Below are 18,916 nucleotides of genomic sequence, written 5' to 3' on the forward strand. Positions count from 1 at the left end.
ATTTTATTTATTTGAGAGAGAAAGAGCACGAGCAGCGGAAGAGGGAGAGGGAGAGGTCCCAATCCCAGGATCCTGAGATCATGACCTGGGGTGAAATCAAGAGTTGAACACTTAACCAGCTGAGCCACCCAGGTGCCCCTTCCCTGTGTGTTTTCACATCATCTTCCCTCTTCAAGTCTGTCTCCATGTCCAAATTTCCCATTTTGAAGTAAGCCAAAGAGAAAGATACTTACGTTAACTAAAATAAAAGGCCAGCCTGCTCCACCCAGAGAAGTACATTTTGTGAGAACCAATGGAAAGGAGCCTGAACTGCTGCCATCCATTCCCTATGAATTCATGGTATGATAGTATAAACAAAATAAAACACCTCAAGACTGGAAATTTCCCCTTTTTAAGAAGCCAAACAACTGGTTTAGGACTCACCCTAATGACTAACTTGATTATCCCTGTAAAGACTCTATTTCTAATTTTATTTTATTTCTTTTTAGAAAATTTCTTTAAGATTTTTGTTTTGTTTATTTGTTTGACAGATGTAGAGAACATGAGCAGGGGGAGGGGCAAAGGGAGAGGGAGAAACAGGCCCTCTGTTGACTCTGTTGAGCAGGGAGCATGACTAGGAGCTGGGTCCCAGGACCCTAGGATCCTGACCTGAGCCGAAAGCAGATGCTTAATTGACTGAGCCACCCACGTGCCCCTCCTATTTCTAACTAAAGTCACATTCTGAGATTCTGGAGTTAGGGTTCCAACATATCATTTTGGGAGCCACAGTTCATAACACAGTTAAAGACTAGAAGGATACACAGGAAGGAATAAACAAACACTGGAGAAGAAAGCCTTGGGTGGATATTTTTTTAATTGAAAAATTTAAATTTGCTTTAAACTAGTTATCGTGTATGTATTTTAAGGTATTATAAGCTTAGATGTAGAAGTAATACATTTCTGGAATCAGTCCTTGGTCTAAGGAAGAATATATGAACTTTGATACAGATATACAGCTTTTGTGCTTTGGGGAGCAACACCTTAAATTTTGTTCGTGTACAAACCTTTAATAGCTTTGGAATGAAAATAAGCACTGTCGGGGGATTCCTGGGTGGCTCAGCGGTTTAGTGCCTGCCTTTGGCCCAGGGCATGATCCTGGAGTCCTGTGATCGAGTCCCACATCAGGCTCCCTGCATGGAGCCTGCTTCTCTCTCTGCCTGTGTCTCTGCCTCTCTCTGTCTGTCTGTCTCTCAGGAATAAGTAAATAAAATCTTAAAAAAAAAAAAGAAAATAAGCACTGTCATCAGCTTTAAATTTGGACGCCTGTACTTTATTAGTTAATAAATAAATGGTAGTATTAACTTTTTCCTTATCCCACATACATTGAATGATCTCAGCTTAAACTTCTACAATTTAAACGTTTTGTCAGAGTGTTCTAGACACTCACTGAATAAAACTTTACTATAGGAAAATATATTTTTCACTAATCTGGCAAAAATTAAATTTTAGCAGGGTCTAAGCAGAATAAATTCCCTGACAAAAGAAAAAGGAACTCTGTGGACTCAGATCTGAAAAGCACAAGAGAATCCATAATTCCAAAAGTAAAAGAGTCCTTCCTTGAGAAGCGTCCTGACGGACCACATCAGAGAGAGAAATTTATAAAACATATTGCACTGAAGACACCTGGGGATGTATTGCGCTTGGAAGATATATCTAAGGAACCCAGCGAAGAAGTTGATCGCTCCTCTGGAGGCTTGGCACCTTCAAATTCTGGCCACCATTCTTCCAGGAATAGTGACCAAATCCGTGTGGCAAGTACCAAAGAGACTAAGATGCAGAAACCCCACTTATCTTTACCTCAGGAAAAGTCTGCAGTTAAAAAAGCTAGCAACCTTCAGAAAAATAAAAGTGCTAGCTCTGTGGCATCAAAGGAAACAAAACTTCTACCTTTACTTTCCCATGTTCCAAGTGCTGGTTCCTCTCGGGTACCATTAAATGCTAAAAATTGCACTCTTCCAGTTCCTAAAAAAGAAAAAGAGCGTTCCTCATCTAAAGAATGTTCTGGGCATTCTACAGAATCCTCCAAACACAAGGAACACAAAGCAAAGACTGATAAAGCTGATTCTAATGTATCTTCAGGGAAAATTTCTGGGGGATCTTTGCATTCAGAATATAGCACTCCTACAAAGTCTCCCCCAGCTGCTTTGGAAGTTGTGCCATGTATCCCAAGCCCTACAACGCCTTCAGATAAAGCCCCTTCAGATAAAGAGAGTTCAGGAAATTCCAATGCAGGTAGCAATGCACTGAAAAGAAAACTAAGGGGTGATTTTGATAGTGATGAAGAAAGTTTAGGTTACAACCTAGACAGTGATGAGGAAGAGGAAACATTAAAATCACTGGAAGAAATAATGGCTTTGAACTTCAATCAGACTCCTTCATCTACAGGAAAGCCTCCTCTTTCCAAGGGGCTTAGATCTCAGTCATCAGACTATACAGTAAGTAGTTCTGTGACATTTATCTTTACTTGGAGAGGGAAAGTTGGATTGATTAGTGAAAGAGGGTTAAATTGCTAGAACTTACTTGAAAATTCAGTATTTGTTATTCATAATTGGACTGAAACTGATATAGTTCTTGTTTGGTTAATGGGTTTCCCATATCTTTAGTTTTATTACTGTAAATCAGTGGTCTCCAAACTTTTTTGATCACACACACTTCTAATTAGTAAAAAAAATTTTTAAGCATGTACTCCAATATATATGTATACTTATAGATAATATACATGTACCACTATACTACTATGTACTTTCTAAAACATAATGCAAAAACAGAATTTAAAAGGAAGAAGAAAAAAGTATTTTCCTATAGAAGTTATATAGAAGTTACTATAGACTAAGTTCTACTGGAGTTTCTATAGAAGTTCCATATAAATAGAAGTTCTATTATTTTCTTCCTGCACCCCAATGGATCACCTTGCACACCCCCTGCTTTGGAGACCACTGCTGTAAATGAAGGTAGAGTGTAGAAATGTTGTTAATTGTGGTGTGCAATTTTATTTCTAAAGTGCTTCATTCTATCTTGGGAATAAGCTGCATTAAATTCTAATAATATGTCTGTAAAATTTGGTGGGGAAGGTGTTAATGTTCCATGGTAACACCTAAAAATTAATAGTTTGATTCCATTAAAATAGAATTTAAAAATAAAAACAGGGTAGCCATGGAGCCCTCGGGTGTTTGCAGTCAGTTCATAAGACTGGCAGGGTTTTATAAGCAGTGCCTTTCCTAATAAGTGGTATAATCAAATTGCCTGCAGTACAAAATACTAGACTTAAAGCATGATGGTGAAAATTCTCTAAGAAAGGTATCCTCCTGGCCTAGGTTATTGAAATAGAAAATATTCTTTAGTACTCTGAATAACTCAAAACATCCCAATTCTTCTACTAAGATATGTTATAAAGTATCCCTAAATTTTCTTCTTGTTTTAGGAACATGGTCATAGTGGAACTTACACAAATACTTTAGACCGGCTAGTGAAAGAGATGGAAGACACTCAAAGGTTAGTTAGATCATGACTACTTTGGTAAATTTAACATACTGCTTGTGTGGCTGGCTTTTAATTTTCCTTTAAAAATCATGAGAAATTAACATGCATTTTGTGTTAATACTATAATTACAACTATGTTAGAAATAAAGTATTCTTGTTCATAGGCTGGGTCAGAAGATCAGGTTTTTATGGTTTTTCCTTTCTGCTTACCATAACCAGTATCTTAACTGGTAGCTGAAATTCTTGATCAAATGTACAGGAAGAACTTTTTGTGTATATTTTTTTATTGTAATAAAATATGTATAATTTAATTTACCATCCTAATCATTTTTAAATGTGCAATTCAGTGGCATTAAGTACATTCACATGTTGTGTAGTCATCACCACCTTCCATCTTCAGAACTTTTTTTCAGCTTCCCTAACTGAAATTCCATACTCATTAAATAATAATTTCCCAACCACCTCTTCCCCCAGCCCTTGGCAAGTACCATTCTACTTTCTGTCTTTATGAAATTAATTATTCTAGGTGCCTCATATAAATGAGTATTCGTCCATTTAACTGGCCTATTTCACTTAGCATAGTGTCTTCAAGATTTGCCCATGTTATAGCATGTGTCAGAATTTCCTTCCTTTTTTTTTTTTTTAAAGATTTTTTATTTATTCATGACAGGCACAGAGAGAGAGAGAGAAAGAGAGAGAGAGAGGCAGAGACACAGGCAGAGGGAGAAGCAGGCTCCATGCAGGGAGCCTGATGTGGGACTCAATCCCAGGTCTCCAGGATCACACCCCATGCCAAAGGCCAGCGCCAAACCGCTAGGCCACTGGGGCTGCCCAATTTCCTTCCTTTTTAAGGCTGAATAATACTTTATTGGGATCCCTGGGTGGCGCAGCGGTTTAGCGCCTGCCTTTGGCCCGGGGCGCGATCCTGGAGACCCGGGATCGAGTCCCACATCGGGCTCCCGGTGCATGGAGCCTGCTTCTCCCTCTGCCTGTGTCTCTGCCTCTCTCTCTCTCTCTCTCTGTGTGTGACTATCATAAATAAATAAAAATAAAAAAAAATTTAAATACTTTATTGAATGTATATATCACATTTTATTTACCTGTTCATCCTTTGATAAACACTTGGGTTGTTTCTATTTTTTGGCTATTGAAGTATTGCTGCTGTGAACATGGATGTACAGATGTCTCTTCAAGTCTGCACTCATTTACATATATACCCAGAAGTGGAATTGCTGGATCATATGGTGTTTCTATACATAATTTTTTGAGGAATTGCCATACTGTTTTCCACAATGACTGTACCATTTACATTCCCATCGAAAGTGCACAAGGATTCCAGTTTTCCCACATTCACCAACACTTGATATTTTCTGGTTTTTTGATAATAGCCATCCTAAAAAGTATGAAGTGGTACATCGTTATGGTTTTGATTTTCAGTTTCCTAATAACTAATGATGTTGAACATCTTTTCATGTCCTTATTGGCCATTTGTATAGCTTCTTTGGAGAAATGTCTATTCAGATCCTTTGCCCCCCCCTTTTTTTTTACTGATTTATTAGAAAGTGTGCACGAGATGGGGGAGGGGCAGTGGGAGATGGAGAAGCAGACTCCCTGCTGAGCAGGGAGCCCACCCTGGGGCTCCATCCCAGGACCAGGATCATGACCTTAGCCGAAGGTGGATGCTTAACCGACTGAGCCACCCAGGTGCCCCTTGCCCATTTTTTAATTGAGTTGTTTGGGGTTTTTTTGTTTGTACAGGTAGAATTTTTTTTAAAACATTCTTATGTTCACATAGTCCAAATTTTGAAACCAGCATAGCCAGACATGGTATTTCTACATCAAGTTACCCTTGAGGAAGAAGTCTGTTCATTTATTTATTCTTTTAAAGATTTGATTTACTTATTCATGAGAGACACAGAGAGAGAGAGAGTGGCTGAGACACAGGCAGAGGGAGAAGCAGGCTCCATGCAGGGACCCCAATGCAGGACTCGATCCTGGGACTCTAGGATCATGCCCTGAACCAAAGGCAGACACTCAACTGCTAAGCCACCCAGGCGTCCCAAGGAAGAAATTTAGAATTACGTTTCTCTCTCCTTCTATCTCTGTCTATGTCTTTCTCTCTGCTACACACACACAGAAATCAAAAAGTTTGAAGATCATAATGGACCTAATAAAATTTGTGTCACTAGTTACAAGCTGCTATTGTTAATGAGGGGGAAAAATACATTCCTTATTTAAGCAATATGCACAAAACTAGCCCAGAAAACTTCACTAAAACCTCAACTGACGTTGGGCTCCTGGGTGGCTCATTCAGTTAAGCATCTGACTTTGGCTGAGATCATGATCTTGGGGTCTTGGGATTGAATTGGGCTCCACACTGATTATCCCTCTCCTTCTGTCCCTACCCCCACTTGTGCACACTCTTTTCTCTTTCTCAAATAAATAATAAAATCTTTTAAAAAAAAATCTCAACTGACTTGAAGTTGGTATGTATGTGTCTCAAACTTGATAGACAAGGAATTATAGAACATAGGAATTATAATTAGTCAGAAGTGTTCCCCTTTTTAAATTGGAGAAATTCTCTTTATTGTAAGATTCTTTAAACTTCTCATGAATTCATGTGATTTGTAATGTCAGACCTGAAGTTGTTTATTTAAAATGAACACTGTACAGACCAGAGGTAGAGATGCTAGTTTGATCTGATGGTTGACTTTTTCCTGTATTGATCAGTATATTTACCAGTCACTTACTGTTATATTATACTCATCTACTGTGGTGCTGGAGCTGGGAATAAGGACCTTGGTTAAGATAACTTAATCTTGGCAAACAGTATAAGGAAGGACTCCAGAGCTGGACTCTCTGGCTTTGAATCCCAGTTCCTGCATTGTGAGCTTGAGCAAGTTAGCTTTCCTAATAATGTCTATTTACTTATACGTCAAATGGGTAATAAACTACACATGGGGTTCTTGTGAGGGTTGAAAGATTTAATACGTAAAGTTCTCAATACAGTGCCTGTCCCATAGTAAGGGCTCAGTGTCAGGTGTTGTGATGGTAACCATGATGACATTGATAATGATTACTGCTGCTAGAAAGCCTAATTAACATTATCAGGTTGTTGGTCTACTAGAAGTCAGCTGAGCATTAAAGATTCAAGGGGATGATCAAATTATTCTTTGCCATTTTTCCTTCCTGTTTCTCTAAATGATTTGGATATCATTCTTGAAGTCCTAGCTATAAAGAAATATTCAAGTCTTCTATGTGAAGGACACTATTCTTTTTTTTTTTTTTTAAGATTTTTATTTAATTATTTGAGAGAGAGCACAAGCAGGGGGAGAGGCAGAGGGAGAGAAAGAAGTAGATTCTCCGCTAAGCAGAGAGCCAGACATGGGGCTTGATCCTAGGACCCTGAGACATGTCCCAAAGGCAGACACTTAACCAACTGAGCCACCCAGGTGTTCCAACTAATACTATTCTAATATCATACCAGTAGCTGGGTAAAAGTCTCTTCTACATCCTGATGTTTAGAGTAACATAATTTGGCCTGCAATGCAACAAAGTTTGTCATATAACAAGGTACTTTAATAAGAGGTTGGGTTTTTTGGGAAGGTTGTTTTGTTTTGTTTTGTTTTTTTGGTGCTGCTTTTAGACATAAACTAAAGATTATTTTTATTTATTTATTTATTTTTAATTTTTATTTATTTATGATAGTCACACAGAGAGAGAGAGAGAGGCAGAGACACAGGCAGAGGGAGAAGCAGGCTCCATGCACCGGGAGCCCGATGTAGGATTCGATCCTGGGTCTCCAGGATCGCGCCCTGGGCCAAAGGCAGGCGCCAAACCGCTGCGCCACCCAGGGATCCCTAAAGATTATTTTTAAAGTAAACTATCTTTTTCAATTCTCAGGCTAGATGAACTGCAGAAGCAACTACAGGAAGATATAAGGCAGGGCCGAGGTATTAAATCCCCCATCAGAATTGGAGATCAAGACAGTACAGATGATGAGGATGGCCTTTTAGAAGAGCACAGGTATAGCATTTTTCATAATATATACCCTATTAAGTTTACATTTCTAAATTTTGTTCTTGTGAAATAAATGGACCATTGATGGTTATTTACTTAATGCGTAGTCTGTGATCATTTTCTAATCCATCTATAATGTATTTGAAGATCAAATGTTAAGGCCAAGTTACATATTTTTTTCTCCTGGTTATTGTTTCTTTTCACACAGACCCATTTAGTGGCTATGGATTACTAGCAAAAAGTGGGAGGTGCAAAACACATGTTCCCATGATAGTCTTCTTATGTGGGATAGTCTTATGTGGGATTAACATTCGTAAGAAAAGTTTTCTTTGCAGCAAAACCTTTAAACACAAAACCATATCCAATGTAACTATTTGGTATTCAATAACTTTTTTTATTCTAGGGAATTTCTAAAGAAATTTTCAGTTACAATTGATGCTATTCCTGATCATCACCCAGGTGAAGAAATATTTAATTTCCTCAATTCCGGAAAAATTTTCAATCAGTATACCTTGGATTTAAGAGACTCTGGTTTTATAGGACAGAGCGCTGTAGAAAAGCTTATTCTTAAGTAAGTAGAAAAATAGAAAAACATTTTACTTTTTCCTATTTAAAAATTACCCTAAAAGATTCCTGACTGACATAATCTGATTTCTATTATGACCTATCCAGTTTCCTAATCCTTATTACTGTTGCTTTTTGTGTTTATTATTTAATTATAGGAATCAGTGTAAGATAGTTGCTTGGTATTAATTAAGGTTAATATCAGTGTATAATAACAGCAACTGTCAAAATAGTAGCTTAAAACAAGAAGTATATTTCTTTCTAATGTGAAAGAAGTTCAGAGATAGGGAGTCCAGGGCTGGTGTTTTGCCATATAGTCTTTCTTCTCCACTATCCTAAGGACTTAGCTTCAGGTGCTACTGGTACTCCAGCCTTTACATTCAAATTCCCAGAAATCCTACACATTTCTACTTATGGTTAGTTGGGTAGAACTCAGTATGGTCACACCTAGTTACAAGGAAGGCTGGGAAATGGTTTCTGTTTCAGGCAGAGCCAGTGTACTGAGCTAAAAATCAGGGTTCAGTTGCCAAGAGGAAAGGCAAGAATAGATGTTGGGATGGGCAATTAGCAGTCTGTATCACAGTGCCCGAGTTGTCTAATTTCTCTCAATGCATGATATCTCAGATCCAGAGAGATCACATTAATTCTGGTGCTGAGTTTTATGGAAGTACAAACCCAAGCTGGCAAAAGCAGACGATGCTCTGAGACTTAATAGGAGCCTTCTCAACTCTGCCAGCTAATGTAAGTTTATCCACTAGATAAATCTGGAGACAGGCCAACAGATCAGCATTAGACCATCATTTGAATTTCCTTTATCAGTAACTCATCCATATTGGAGTAGAGTCCACTTCCATGGACTGAGGACGGTATGCTTGCTCATTTCCCTGGTTATGTCAGATGTGGTGGTAGAAGTTTCTTGCCATAAAGTAACAGTCATTGATTTCACTTTATTTTTTCAGATCAGGAAAAACAGATCAGATTTTTTTGACAACACAAGGCTTTCTTACCTCTGCTTATCACTATGTCCAGTGTCCTGTACCTGTGTTAAAGTGGCTGTTTCGGGTAAGAAAAATGTTGAGAAGTATAGTTGTCTGCATTTCCTAGTCAAAAACAAACTTAAAATGTAATTATATCTACACATTACTAGAGAAAAAAAATAATTAAGCACAATCAAATTCATGATTTCAGTGGGTTAAAATGAGGCAAAAAGAGTCCATGTAAAGAGATTATAAAAGAAATGCAAATGCAGATTATGTGTGGGATAGTAATGTTTATTGTGCCTAAGACATTTCATCCCACTGGCAAATCACTATTATAGTTAGTTTTAGAAGAGTTCTTCTTATTCTTACATTACCTGTTTTTTAGGGGGAGTGGAGGGGGACTTTGTGGGTTTTTTTTAAATATTTTTTTCTCTCATTTTTATGGAGATTCTTGCATATGTATTTTTAGGATTTGACTTGTATACTAATATTTCCCCATGTGTGTGTGTGTGTGTGTGTGTGTGTGTGTGTGTGTGTCTGCAACCAAATTTTTTTTCCTCATTCAGATTTATTTTTTAAATCCACTTAATTATCTGCATGATAACTTATTTATAAATATCGGTGGTATCAAAAATATGACTATTAAAAAATATGTTGTATGAAGTGGGGAAAAACATAAGTTTCTGTTTTGGGCTTTAAGATAGCATTTCAAACAATCTCATATTTGGCAAGAACTAGATATTCCAGTAGGGCCTTTTATTCATTATTTTTCATATAACTGGTTTTTTTTTTTTTTGAGTGCCAGCTGTGCCAGGTACTAGAGAGAACAACAATGAAAAAATTTACATTTCTGATGTCATGAAAGCCATATTCTAGTACTATAGAGGAAACAGTAAATTTGTATGTCTGTGTGTCTGTGAATGCGTATTTAGAGATATATTATGTTAGATGTTAAGTGCTAAGAAGAAAGAGTAGGCTAGGGTAGATACAGAGAAGTATCAGGGTGGGAGGAAAACTTAATTTTTTGAATGTTTATATATGATAATTGATAATGAGGGCCTTATTGGTAAGTGAGGTCTGAGTAAAGATCTAAGAAAGTAATGGAGTGAGTCTTGCTACTTTATGGTAAAAGAACATTCTAGGCAGAGGAAAATAACAGGCAATGCAGACTCTGGGGCAGGAGCCTTTAATTCCAGTGGTCAGGAGCTTACTCTGACCCTAGTAATTTTTTTTTTTTTCAAACAGTCCTAATTAAATCAAAACTTGCCTCCCTGTGATTTTTATATAGTAGTACTAATTATCTTTTCTAGAGCTTCCCAAAATATGCTTCATCTAATAGTCTTTCATTTATTTTAAAAGATGATGACCCTCATCTCCCCCCAACACTAAACTTTCTCCAGTCACTAAATATCTGGTCCCTTTACTGATCATCTTTCTAAATGACCTTTAACTCTTAGTGTTTACCCCTTAAATGGATATATGCTCTAGATAAGGTCCTTCTTAGCAATAGTTTCCAGTGAGACTCTTACCATCTACCCATTGACATATTCCTATTACTGCAGTTCAAAACTTCCATTTGCTGTCATGCCAGGGCTTTGTCATTCTCTAATTATGTAATATATCTTTTCCTAAACTTACAAGTAAGACTTTGCATTTATCTGTGTTAATTTTTATCTTGTTGATGTGGGTCCTCATTATAGCCTTCAAAACCCTGATTGTAACATATAAGCATGTCTTCATATAAGTAGTTTTTATACTCTTCATATTTATTCTTTGAAAAACTAAACTAGGGATCCCTGGGTGGCGCAGTGGTTTGGCGCCTGCCTTTGGCCCAGGGCGTGATCCTGGAGACCCGGGATCGAATCCCACGTCGGGCTCCCGGTGCATGGAGCCTGCTTCTCCTATGCCTGTGTCTCTGCGCCTCTCTCTCTCTCTCTGTGACTATCATAAATAAATAAAAATTTTAAAAAAAAAAAGAAAAAGAAAAACTAAACTAATAATTATTCATTAATCACTTTTTCTGTGTAAAACACTTTGTCTCATCTCTCCTTTTCAATTGCATTTTTCATGATGGAGAGATGTACCAATTTATGACTTTCTTTTTTAGAAAGTATGTCAATTTATTTTAATGCTGTGGTTCTCATGTTTTTTTAAACCCTTCTTACCTAAAGAATACAAAAACACTAATTCAGAATGATATATACACTACTGTATTTGTTGCAGCAATATTTACAATGACCAAATTATGGAAGCTGCCCAAGTGTCCTTCAGTAGATGAGTATATACAGATGTACGTGCACACATGTGTACATGTACAATGGAATATCATTCAGCCATTAAGAAAAAAGAATGAAATCCATGGTCCTAACGTTTTGTAAATTTAATTGTTAAAATGTAATGAAAATGTTTGCATTTTCCTGATTTTATGCATATATAAAACTAGAAAAACATTAGTTTTAAATTTTTATTTCTTTATGATAGTCACACAGAGAGTCACAGGCAGAGGGAGAAGCAGGCTCCATGCACCGGGAGGCCGACTTGGGATTTGATCCCGGGTCTCCAGGATCGCGCCCTGGGCCAAAGGCAGGCGCCAAACCGCTGCGCCACCCAGGGATCCCAAACATTAGTTTTTAAAAATTTATTCAGGGCAGCCCCGGTGGCGCAGCGGTTTAAAGCCACCTGCAGCTCAGGGCGTGATCCTGGAGACCCGGGATCGAGTCCCACATCAGGCTCCCTGCATGGAGCCTGCTTCTCCGTCTGCCCCTCTCTCTCTCTCTCTCTCTCTCTCTCAATAAATAAATAAAATCTTTAAAAATAAATAAATAAAAAATAATAAAAAATAAAAAAATAAAAATAAAAATTTTTTCAAAGGGAATTCACATTTGATTGTGCAAAGTTCAAGTAAAATGGAAAGAAGAATTTTCTTAAAGGCTTACTGCCACCCCAGTTTCTGGGGGCTCTTAAATTTTAGTGTTTTCTAGATGTTTCTCTGGATGTACATAGATTACTGTATGACGATATGAACAGAGTATGTGCTGTTTTGTAACTTGTTTATTTCTGATAACAAATTATTGAGTATTTTTGTCAGTAGAAATGTTGTCATCCTTTTTAATGGCTTTATCATATTCTGTTGTAGTGTTATACTATGATTTATTTAACCCAGTCTCAATTGATAGACATTAGATTGTTATATACACCTCTTTACATATTTATTTATTTCCATGAACTGTGTTGCCTACCTTAGAATTCATTACTGCCCAAAAAAGATTGTTACCAAGGCTTGTCCTGTTTCCAACATGCCTTTGAATGTTGCTGCAACCTAGTGGCAAAACATAACACAAACATGTAACAGACTTTTTTTGACAGAAGTTGATTTTGAAAATGGCACAAACATGCAAATGATGCAAATACAAACATACGATGATACAAATATGCCTGATTGAAACCAGAGTTTGGGTTATTCTCCCTTGCATTTTAGATTTAAATTTACTATAATCATAATCTATAGCTCCAAAGCAAAAGGGAAAGAGAAATATTTTCCCCTACAAAACCACTGTAAAATTAACCTTCAAAGGGACGCCTGGGTGGCTCAGCGGTTGGACATCTGCCTTCGGCCCAGGGCGTGATTCTGGAACCTGGGATCGAGTCCCACATCGGGCTCCCTGCGTGGAACCTGCTTCTCCCTCTCCCTGTGTCTCTGCCTCTCTCTTTCTGTGTCTCTCACGAATAAATAAAATCTTTTAAAAAATAAAATTACCTTCAACATGTCACATAATTCTCTCTTTTTTTTTTTTAAGATTTATTTATTTGAGAGAAAGAAAGCATGCACACAAGTGGAAGTGGGAGGAGAGGGGGACAGGGAGAGGGAAAATCTCCAGCAGACTCCCAGCTGAGCCTAACCCAGGGCTTGATCTCACAGCCCTGAGATCATGACCTGACCTGAAATCAAGAGTTGGAGGCTTAACCAACTGAGCTGCCACCCAAGTGTCCCTGTCATAGGATTTTTTTTTAATGTTTGTGTTTTTTTTAAGATTATTATTTATTAGAGAGAGAAGAGAGACAGAGGGAGAAGCAGGCTCCATGCAGGGAGCCTGACATGGGACTCGATCCCGGGTCTCCAGGATCACGCCCTGGGCTGAAGGCGGCGCTAAACCGCTAAGCCACCGGGGCTGCCCTAAAATGTTTTTTAAATTGAGATTTTGTTCCCCCAAAATGATCTTTTACTGTAAAATTATGTTAATTATATGCCTCTGCATATAAATGTCTATATGTAAAAAGGCTGACTAGATCAAAATATAAGGGCAATAACTTTGCACAGATACTACCAAATTACTTTTTTTTTTAATTTTTATTTATTTATGATAGAGAGAGAGAGAGAGAGGCAGAGACACAGGCAGAGGGAGTAGCAGGCTCCATGCACCGGGAGCCCGACGTGGGATTCGATCCCGGGTCTCCAGGATCGCACCCTGGGCCAAAGGCAGGCGCTAAACCACTGCGCCACCCAGGGATCCCCCAAATTACTTTTTAAATTTTACCAAATTATACTTACACTGGCCATGCTACCTCTTTCCTAATACTCTAATGAACACTGGGTGTTATCAATGTTCTTGATCATTAACAATCTCAATGTCCAGTTTCTCTTGACAAGCTAATGATAGCTTGTCATTTCTCTGCATTTCTTTTTCTTTTTCTTTTTTTTTTGAGTCTGCAGGTGAGTTTATTGGGGGTAGGGGGTGCATTTCTTTGACTACTGGTGATATTAGACATCTTTTAAAAAGTATATTGGTATGTTAATTTGCATATTGTATCGTTTCAAACATTTTTACTAGTTTGTGGTTTGGTTTTTGCCTGTGAACAACTAGCAAGCAGCCTTTCCCTTTATGGATTTTGGATTTCATTGCACATGAATTAGAAAGCCGTTTTTTGATAGTTTTCAAATGTTTCTCTAATTATAAATGAAAGTTGTAAAAACAGCATGTTAGAATAGAAAGGCCCTGATTTTTAGAATCAGACCTGGATTTTAAGTTCCAACTCCTCGTGTCTTATGTAGGTGGAGTATTTTAATCTCTCTGAGCCTTATGTATAATGAATGACCACTTCATAAGGTTATTTTAAATATTAAAATGAAATGTATGTAAAATGCATATTAAAGAAAATACACACAAAATACCTTTATATTTCCCTGACAAGTAATAAATGCTCATTTTCTTTCTTCTTTCTTAATACTCTTATCTACTTTGGCAGATGATGTCGGTTCATACAGACTGTATTGTGTCTGTGCAGATTTTAAGTACATTGATGGAAATAACGATTAGAAATGGTGAGTATATAAGTATACTCTGATTAGTAGTGTGAATTATTGAATGCTGTGTACGGAGTCTATTTCTAATTGCTAAACATTTAGGATATTCAGAAGTATAGAATAAAAAATTATTTTTGTGATCTAAAATCTCTAGTAATGAAATGAAATGAAATGCCAATCAAAAATGAGTATCTGCATTTCTAGTTATCTGCATTTTTCTAGTTTCTGCATCTCTAGTAATGAAATGAAATGAAATGCCAATCAAAAATGAGTATCTGCATTTTTCTAGTTGATCTAAAATCTCTAGTAATGAAATGAAATGAAACGCCAATCAAAAATGAGTATCTGCATTTTCTAGTTGAGAAAAGGGGTATAAGATCTTAAAGGAACAGCCCTAACTTAATATTTACCAACTCATGAGTTACTGTCTGGGTAAGTGGAAATAGTTGCAAGTTTGTTTATTTAGCCAATTAACTTTAACTGGCTTATTGATGAGCAAGTATTGTACTAATTATGCACTAAGGAGATTGAAAGTATCTACTACAAAAACGTAACAACTGTTTTTTCATTTTTGAGATCCCTTGTTTCATTAAACAGCATTGTGATTTGTATCTTTCACTTGTTTTGAGAATTAGGACTATATGGGGATTGAAAATGGTAAAATCATCCTGTGTTAGAAGTAGTTGGTATTTTACGATTGTTATTTTCAGTCTTTTCAAAGCGTACTACTCCCTCTCTCTTTTATTCATCATCACTCTCAAATATTTTCATAAATGTCGTTTCATAAATGTCATTTCCTTCACATTACTAGAAAATGTATAATTCCTATATGATCATTCTAAATAACTATATTGTTAACATATCATTATCAGATGTCATTTCTCTAAAATCATCATAATATCCATGTTTCACTACATAGTGTCATCTTGCAACTGTGTGTTTGTGAACCTGGGATTTGGGATAAAATATTTTCTTCTGTTAACTAGATACCTTCAGTGATTCACCAGTTTGGCCCTGGATCCCATCATTATCCGATATAGCAGCTGTGTTTTTCAATATGGGAATTGATTTTAGATCTTTGTTTCCTCTGGAGAATCTTCAGCCAGACTTTAATGAAGACAATCTGGTGTAAGTTTTGTTTTCATAAACTCCTCAAAACATTCTTTTTAATAATTTGTAATATAATAACAATTAATAAATTGTTAGGTTCAATACCCATTTTTGGTTTTTTAAATCTCTCAAAATTGAAATGGGTCTTGAATTAGATACATTCTTAATATCTGTCTTTTTTTTTTTCTTTTTTAAAGATTTTATTAGAACATGAGCAGGGGGAGGGGCAGAGAGAGGGAGAGGCAGACTCCCTTCTAAGCAGGAAGCCTGACTTGGGCCTCTATCCTAGCACTCTGGCATCATGAACCAAGCTGAAGGCAGATGCTTAACCGACTGAGCCACCCAGGTGCCCCTTAACATCTGTCTTAGTCTAAAGTCATCATCATATTTAACAAGGAGGAAATAGAAACATTTAAATTTTTTTAAAAAATTTAATAAGACCGTCCACTATTGGGGCACCTGGATGACTTAGCTGGTTAGGCATCAGCCTTCTGCTTGGGTCATGTCGAGCTTGGTGTTGGGCTCCCTGCTGAGCAGGGAGTCTACTTTTCTCTTTCCCTCTGCTGTTCCTCCTGCTTGTGCGCTCTCTCTTTCTTTTTCTCTTTCTCTCTCTCTCTTTCTCTGTGTCCCAGGGTCCTGGGATTGAGCCCCGCATCAGGCTCCCCACAAGGAGCCTGCCTCTTCCTCTGCCTGAGTCTCTGCCTCTCTCTGTGTGTCTCTCATGAATAAATAAATAAAATATTTTTTTAATCTTTTAAAAATAAATAAATATTTTTTAAAATGCCAATCAAATATCTTGTGGGGAAGGGGAGAGTTGTTACTATACAGGTAATTCTAAAGTCATATGGAAAAAAACAATTTCCAGAAAAGCTTTGAGAAAGAAGAGTTAAGAGGCAGGACTGACTTTAGCAGATAATAGTATACGACAAGGACAAGGTGCAAAGCTCTATCAGTGGAAGAAAGTCCAAAACAAGCAAAGACAGAGACACTATGCTAAAGATGCTATTTCCATAAATGAGGAAAGAGTAGGATATTAAGTATCTGGTATTTTCCACTGTTTGGAACACTGGGTAGCCATCTGAAAAATTTTGCATCCATATCTCAAAATGATAGATTAAAGATTTTAAAGTAAACAATGAAACCATAAAAGTAATAGAAGAAACCAGCAGGTATTTATAATCCTAGAAAAAGAGAAAATGGTTTTGTGTATGAACTCACACTTGAAAGCCATAAAAAGAAAAATTAACTTATTTGACCACATTAAAAACAACTTGCCATGATAGTAGTCACTATACACAAAATCAAAAGCCTCAAAAGGGATAAGAGGGAGGTATATATTCATATAATTTTTCATATTCATGCATATATGTGTGAATGAAACAACTCTGGTTGCAGACATAGGTTTGGTTTAGTTTCAAATTAAAAGAGAAAAAGATCAATAGCCTATTAGAAAATTGGACGAAGAAATAAACAGCATAGAAATAAGAATGTTCTTAATTATGAAAAATATACTCATCTTCACTTCTGAGAGAAAGGTAAATTTTTGTTACTTGCTATATCCAAAGCCAAACTCTTATTTCTCTAGTTCTCTTTCCATTCCATAATAGGATCCCTTGTTGCTCAGATGTAATCTGTATCTAAAAATATGTTGGATAGCAAATTTTCAGATTAAAACTATGTTCTCTGTCACTTTAAATAGGGGGAAAAAATGCTTTCCTGGCCCATCCAGAAAAACTCAACATTTCCTCCATACATCATTAAAATACTCAAACTACCTATATTTTAAAAAATTAAAATGCCAATTATTTTATTATTTAACATTCAGTGAATTCAGTAACGTGGTAATTTTGTATGTTGTATGCAACAGATTTGAATTTTTCTTCACTGTTGCAAGTAGATACTGAAGTAGAAATAGTGAAGTAAAGATATATAATGAATGCATTAAGACATAATGCATGCAAATGATATTTGGTGAGATAGTTGTTTTTCTTGGTTACTTACCAGTTGAAGAGTTGGCCTTAGGTTTGGTGACTACAGCAGGGAGATGGTGTCTGTAGTAACTGTTGCATTGTAATGGTAGGCATCAATGAGCACAGGAAAGCAGGAAGGAGCTGGTGAAGGAATGAGTGAACTGTGATGAAATACCTGTTTAACCAACATGAGTACAAGACTGAATCCTATTGAGATATGACCGCAACGCTCTCTTCTAAGACTCACATGCAACTTAACAATTTTTGTTGGTGTGTATGAAATGTCTGAAGGCTCTTAAATATTCAGATAGGGAAAATACGATACTAAAGGATAGTAGTATTCAGATAGGGAAAATATGATACTAAAGGATAGTAGAAAAGTTCTTTTCTCGACCATTATTGTGTTAGATGTACAGACTTAAAATCTGAGACATGGGACTGAGACTGGGTGGCTCAGGGGTTGTGTCTGCCTTCGCTCAGGGCATGATCCCGGGGTCCTGGGATCGAGTCCTGCATTGGGCTCCCTACAGGGAGCCTGCTTCTCCCTCTGCCTGTGTCTCTGCCTCTCTCTCTGTGTGTCTCTCATTAATAAATAAATAAAATCTTTAAAATATTTATTAAAAATCTGAATCACAACTAACCTCTCTCTTTTACATTCCATCAATTCTCACATCCCTGTGTTCCACTTCCTCTGCTCATGTCACAGCTGTTCTTTCCTTTTTTGTTACCAGTATCAGTCTAATTCAGATTGTCTTTTCATGCCTACCCTAGTGAAAAAATAACCTTTCCCTGGAAGCTTTCTACCTCCAAGGTATTCATTCTTTTCATTCTTGGAGGATTCCTTTTATGAAACATAGTCTTGAATTTCTTACTCTTTGGTTCTCAAACCTTTACACCTTATATTTAAGACTCTACAATTTGACTCTGACCTATTTTCTATTTTGCTCTCCCTTTTGTTCTAACAAAATTGGTCTACTTGATGTTCCTCTGTATTAGTCATTGCATTGACTCTTCTCATACTGATCCCTCAGCTCCATCCTCGGTGTCTGCTCATCAGGATATTACCTGTCTCACTGGTTGAAGCACTGTTTCTAAGAGCAAGACAGTATCCGTATGGAGACAGATTAAATAAATCCTGATACATTAATAATTATCATAACTACTAGTAGTTACATATTGTTTACTATGTGCCAGGGACAGTCCTAAGGACTTAACATGTAGTACTTCATTTAATGGTCACTACAACTATTAGATACTAACTTCATTCACATTTTATAGATGAGTCAGGCATAGATAGTTTAAGTTATTTGCCTGAGGTTATATAGCTAGGAAGGCACACAGGGCTACCAAGCAAAGACTTTAGTAGTTAAGAAAGCTTTTCATATATAGTTATGGAAGTATAAGATACATTAAGTGAAAAAAGAGATATACAACAGTATATAGTGTGCTAT

The 18,916-nt window shown here is 36.9% G+C and overlaps 1 protein-coding gene across 5 annotated transcripts in view; it reads left to right on the forward strand.

Moving 5' to 3' along the window:
• The window catches only part of SLF2 (SMC5-SMC6 complex localization factor 2), a 57,863-nt gene that overhangs the window by 9,555 nt on the left and 29,392 nt on the right, over window positions 1–18,916 (forward strand). For 3 of the 5 annotated variants that reach the window (XR_008661235.1, XM_055300622.1, XM_055300624.1), the window contains exons 5-11: window positions 1,489–2,474; window positions 3,461–3,531; window positions 7,423–7,545; window positions 7,943–8,110; window positions 9,063–9,165; window positions 14,328–14,403; window positions 15,372–15,513. Coding sequence is in view for 4 of the 5 variants with exons in the window: in XM_055300622.1 (XP_055156597.1) it covers window positions 1,489–2,474; window positions 3,461–3,531; window positions 7,423–7,545; window positions 7,943–8,110; window positions 9,063–9,165; window positions 14,328–14,403; window positions 15,372–15,513 (1,669 nt within the window). In the remaining variant the exon portion in view is untranslated. The remainder of the gene's footprint in view (window positions 1–1,488; window positions 2,475–3,460; window positions 3,532–7,422; window positions 7,546–7,942; window positions 8,111–9,062; window positions 9,166–14,327; window positions 14,404–15,371; window positions 15,514–18,916) is intronic. The other 2 variants (XM_055300623.1, XM_055300626.1) reach the window with 2 other exon arrangements.

The sequence above is a fragment of the Nyctereutes procyonoides genome, unplaced genomic scaffold, assembly GCF_905146905.1.
Source record: "Nyctereutes procyonoides isolate TBG_1078 unplaced genomic scaffold, NYPRO_anot_genome, whole genome shotgun sequence".
Lineage (NCBI taxonomy): Eukaryota > Metazoa > Chordata > Mammalia > Carnivora > Canidae > Nyctereutes > Nyctereutes procyonoides.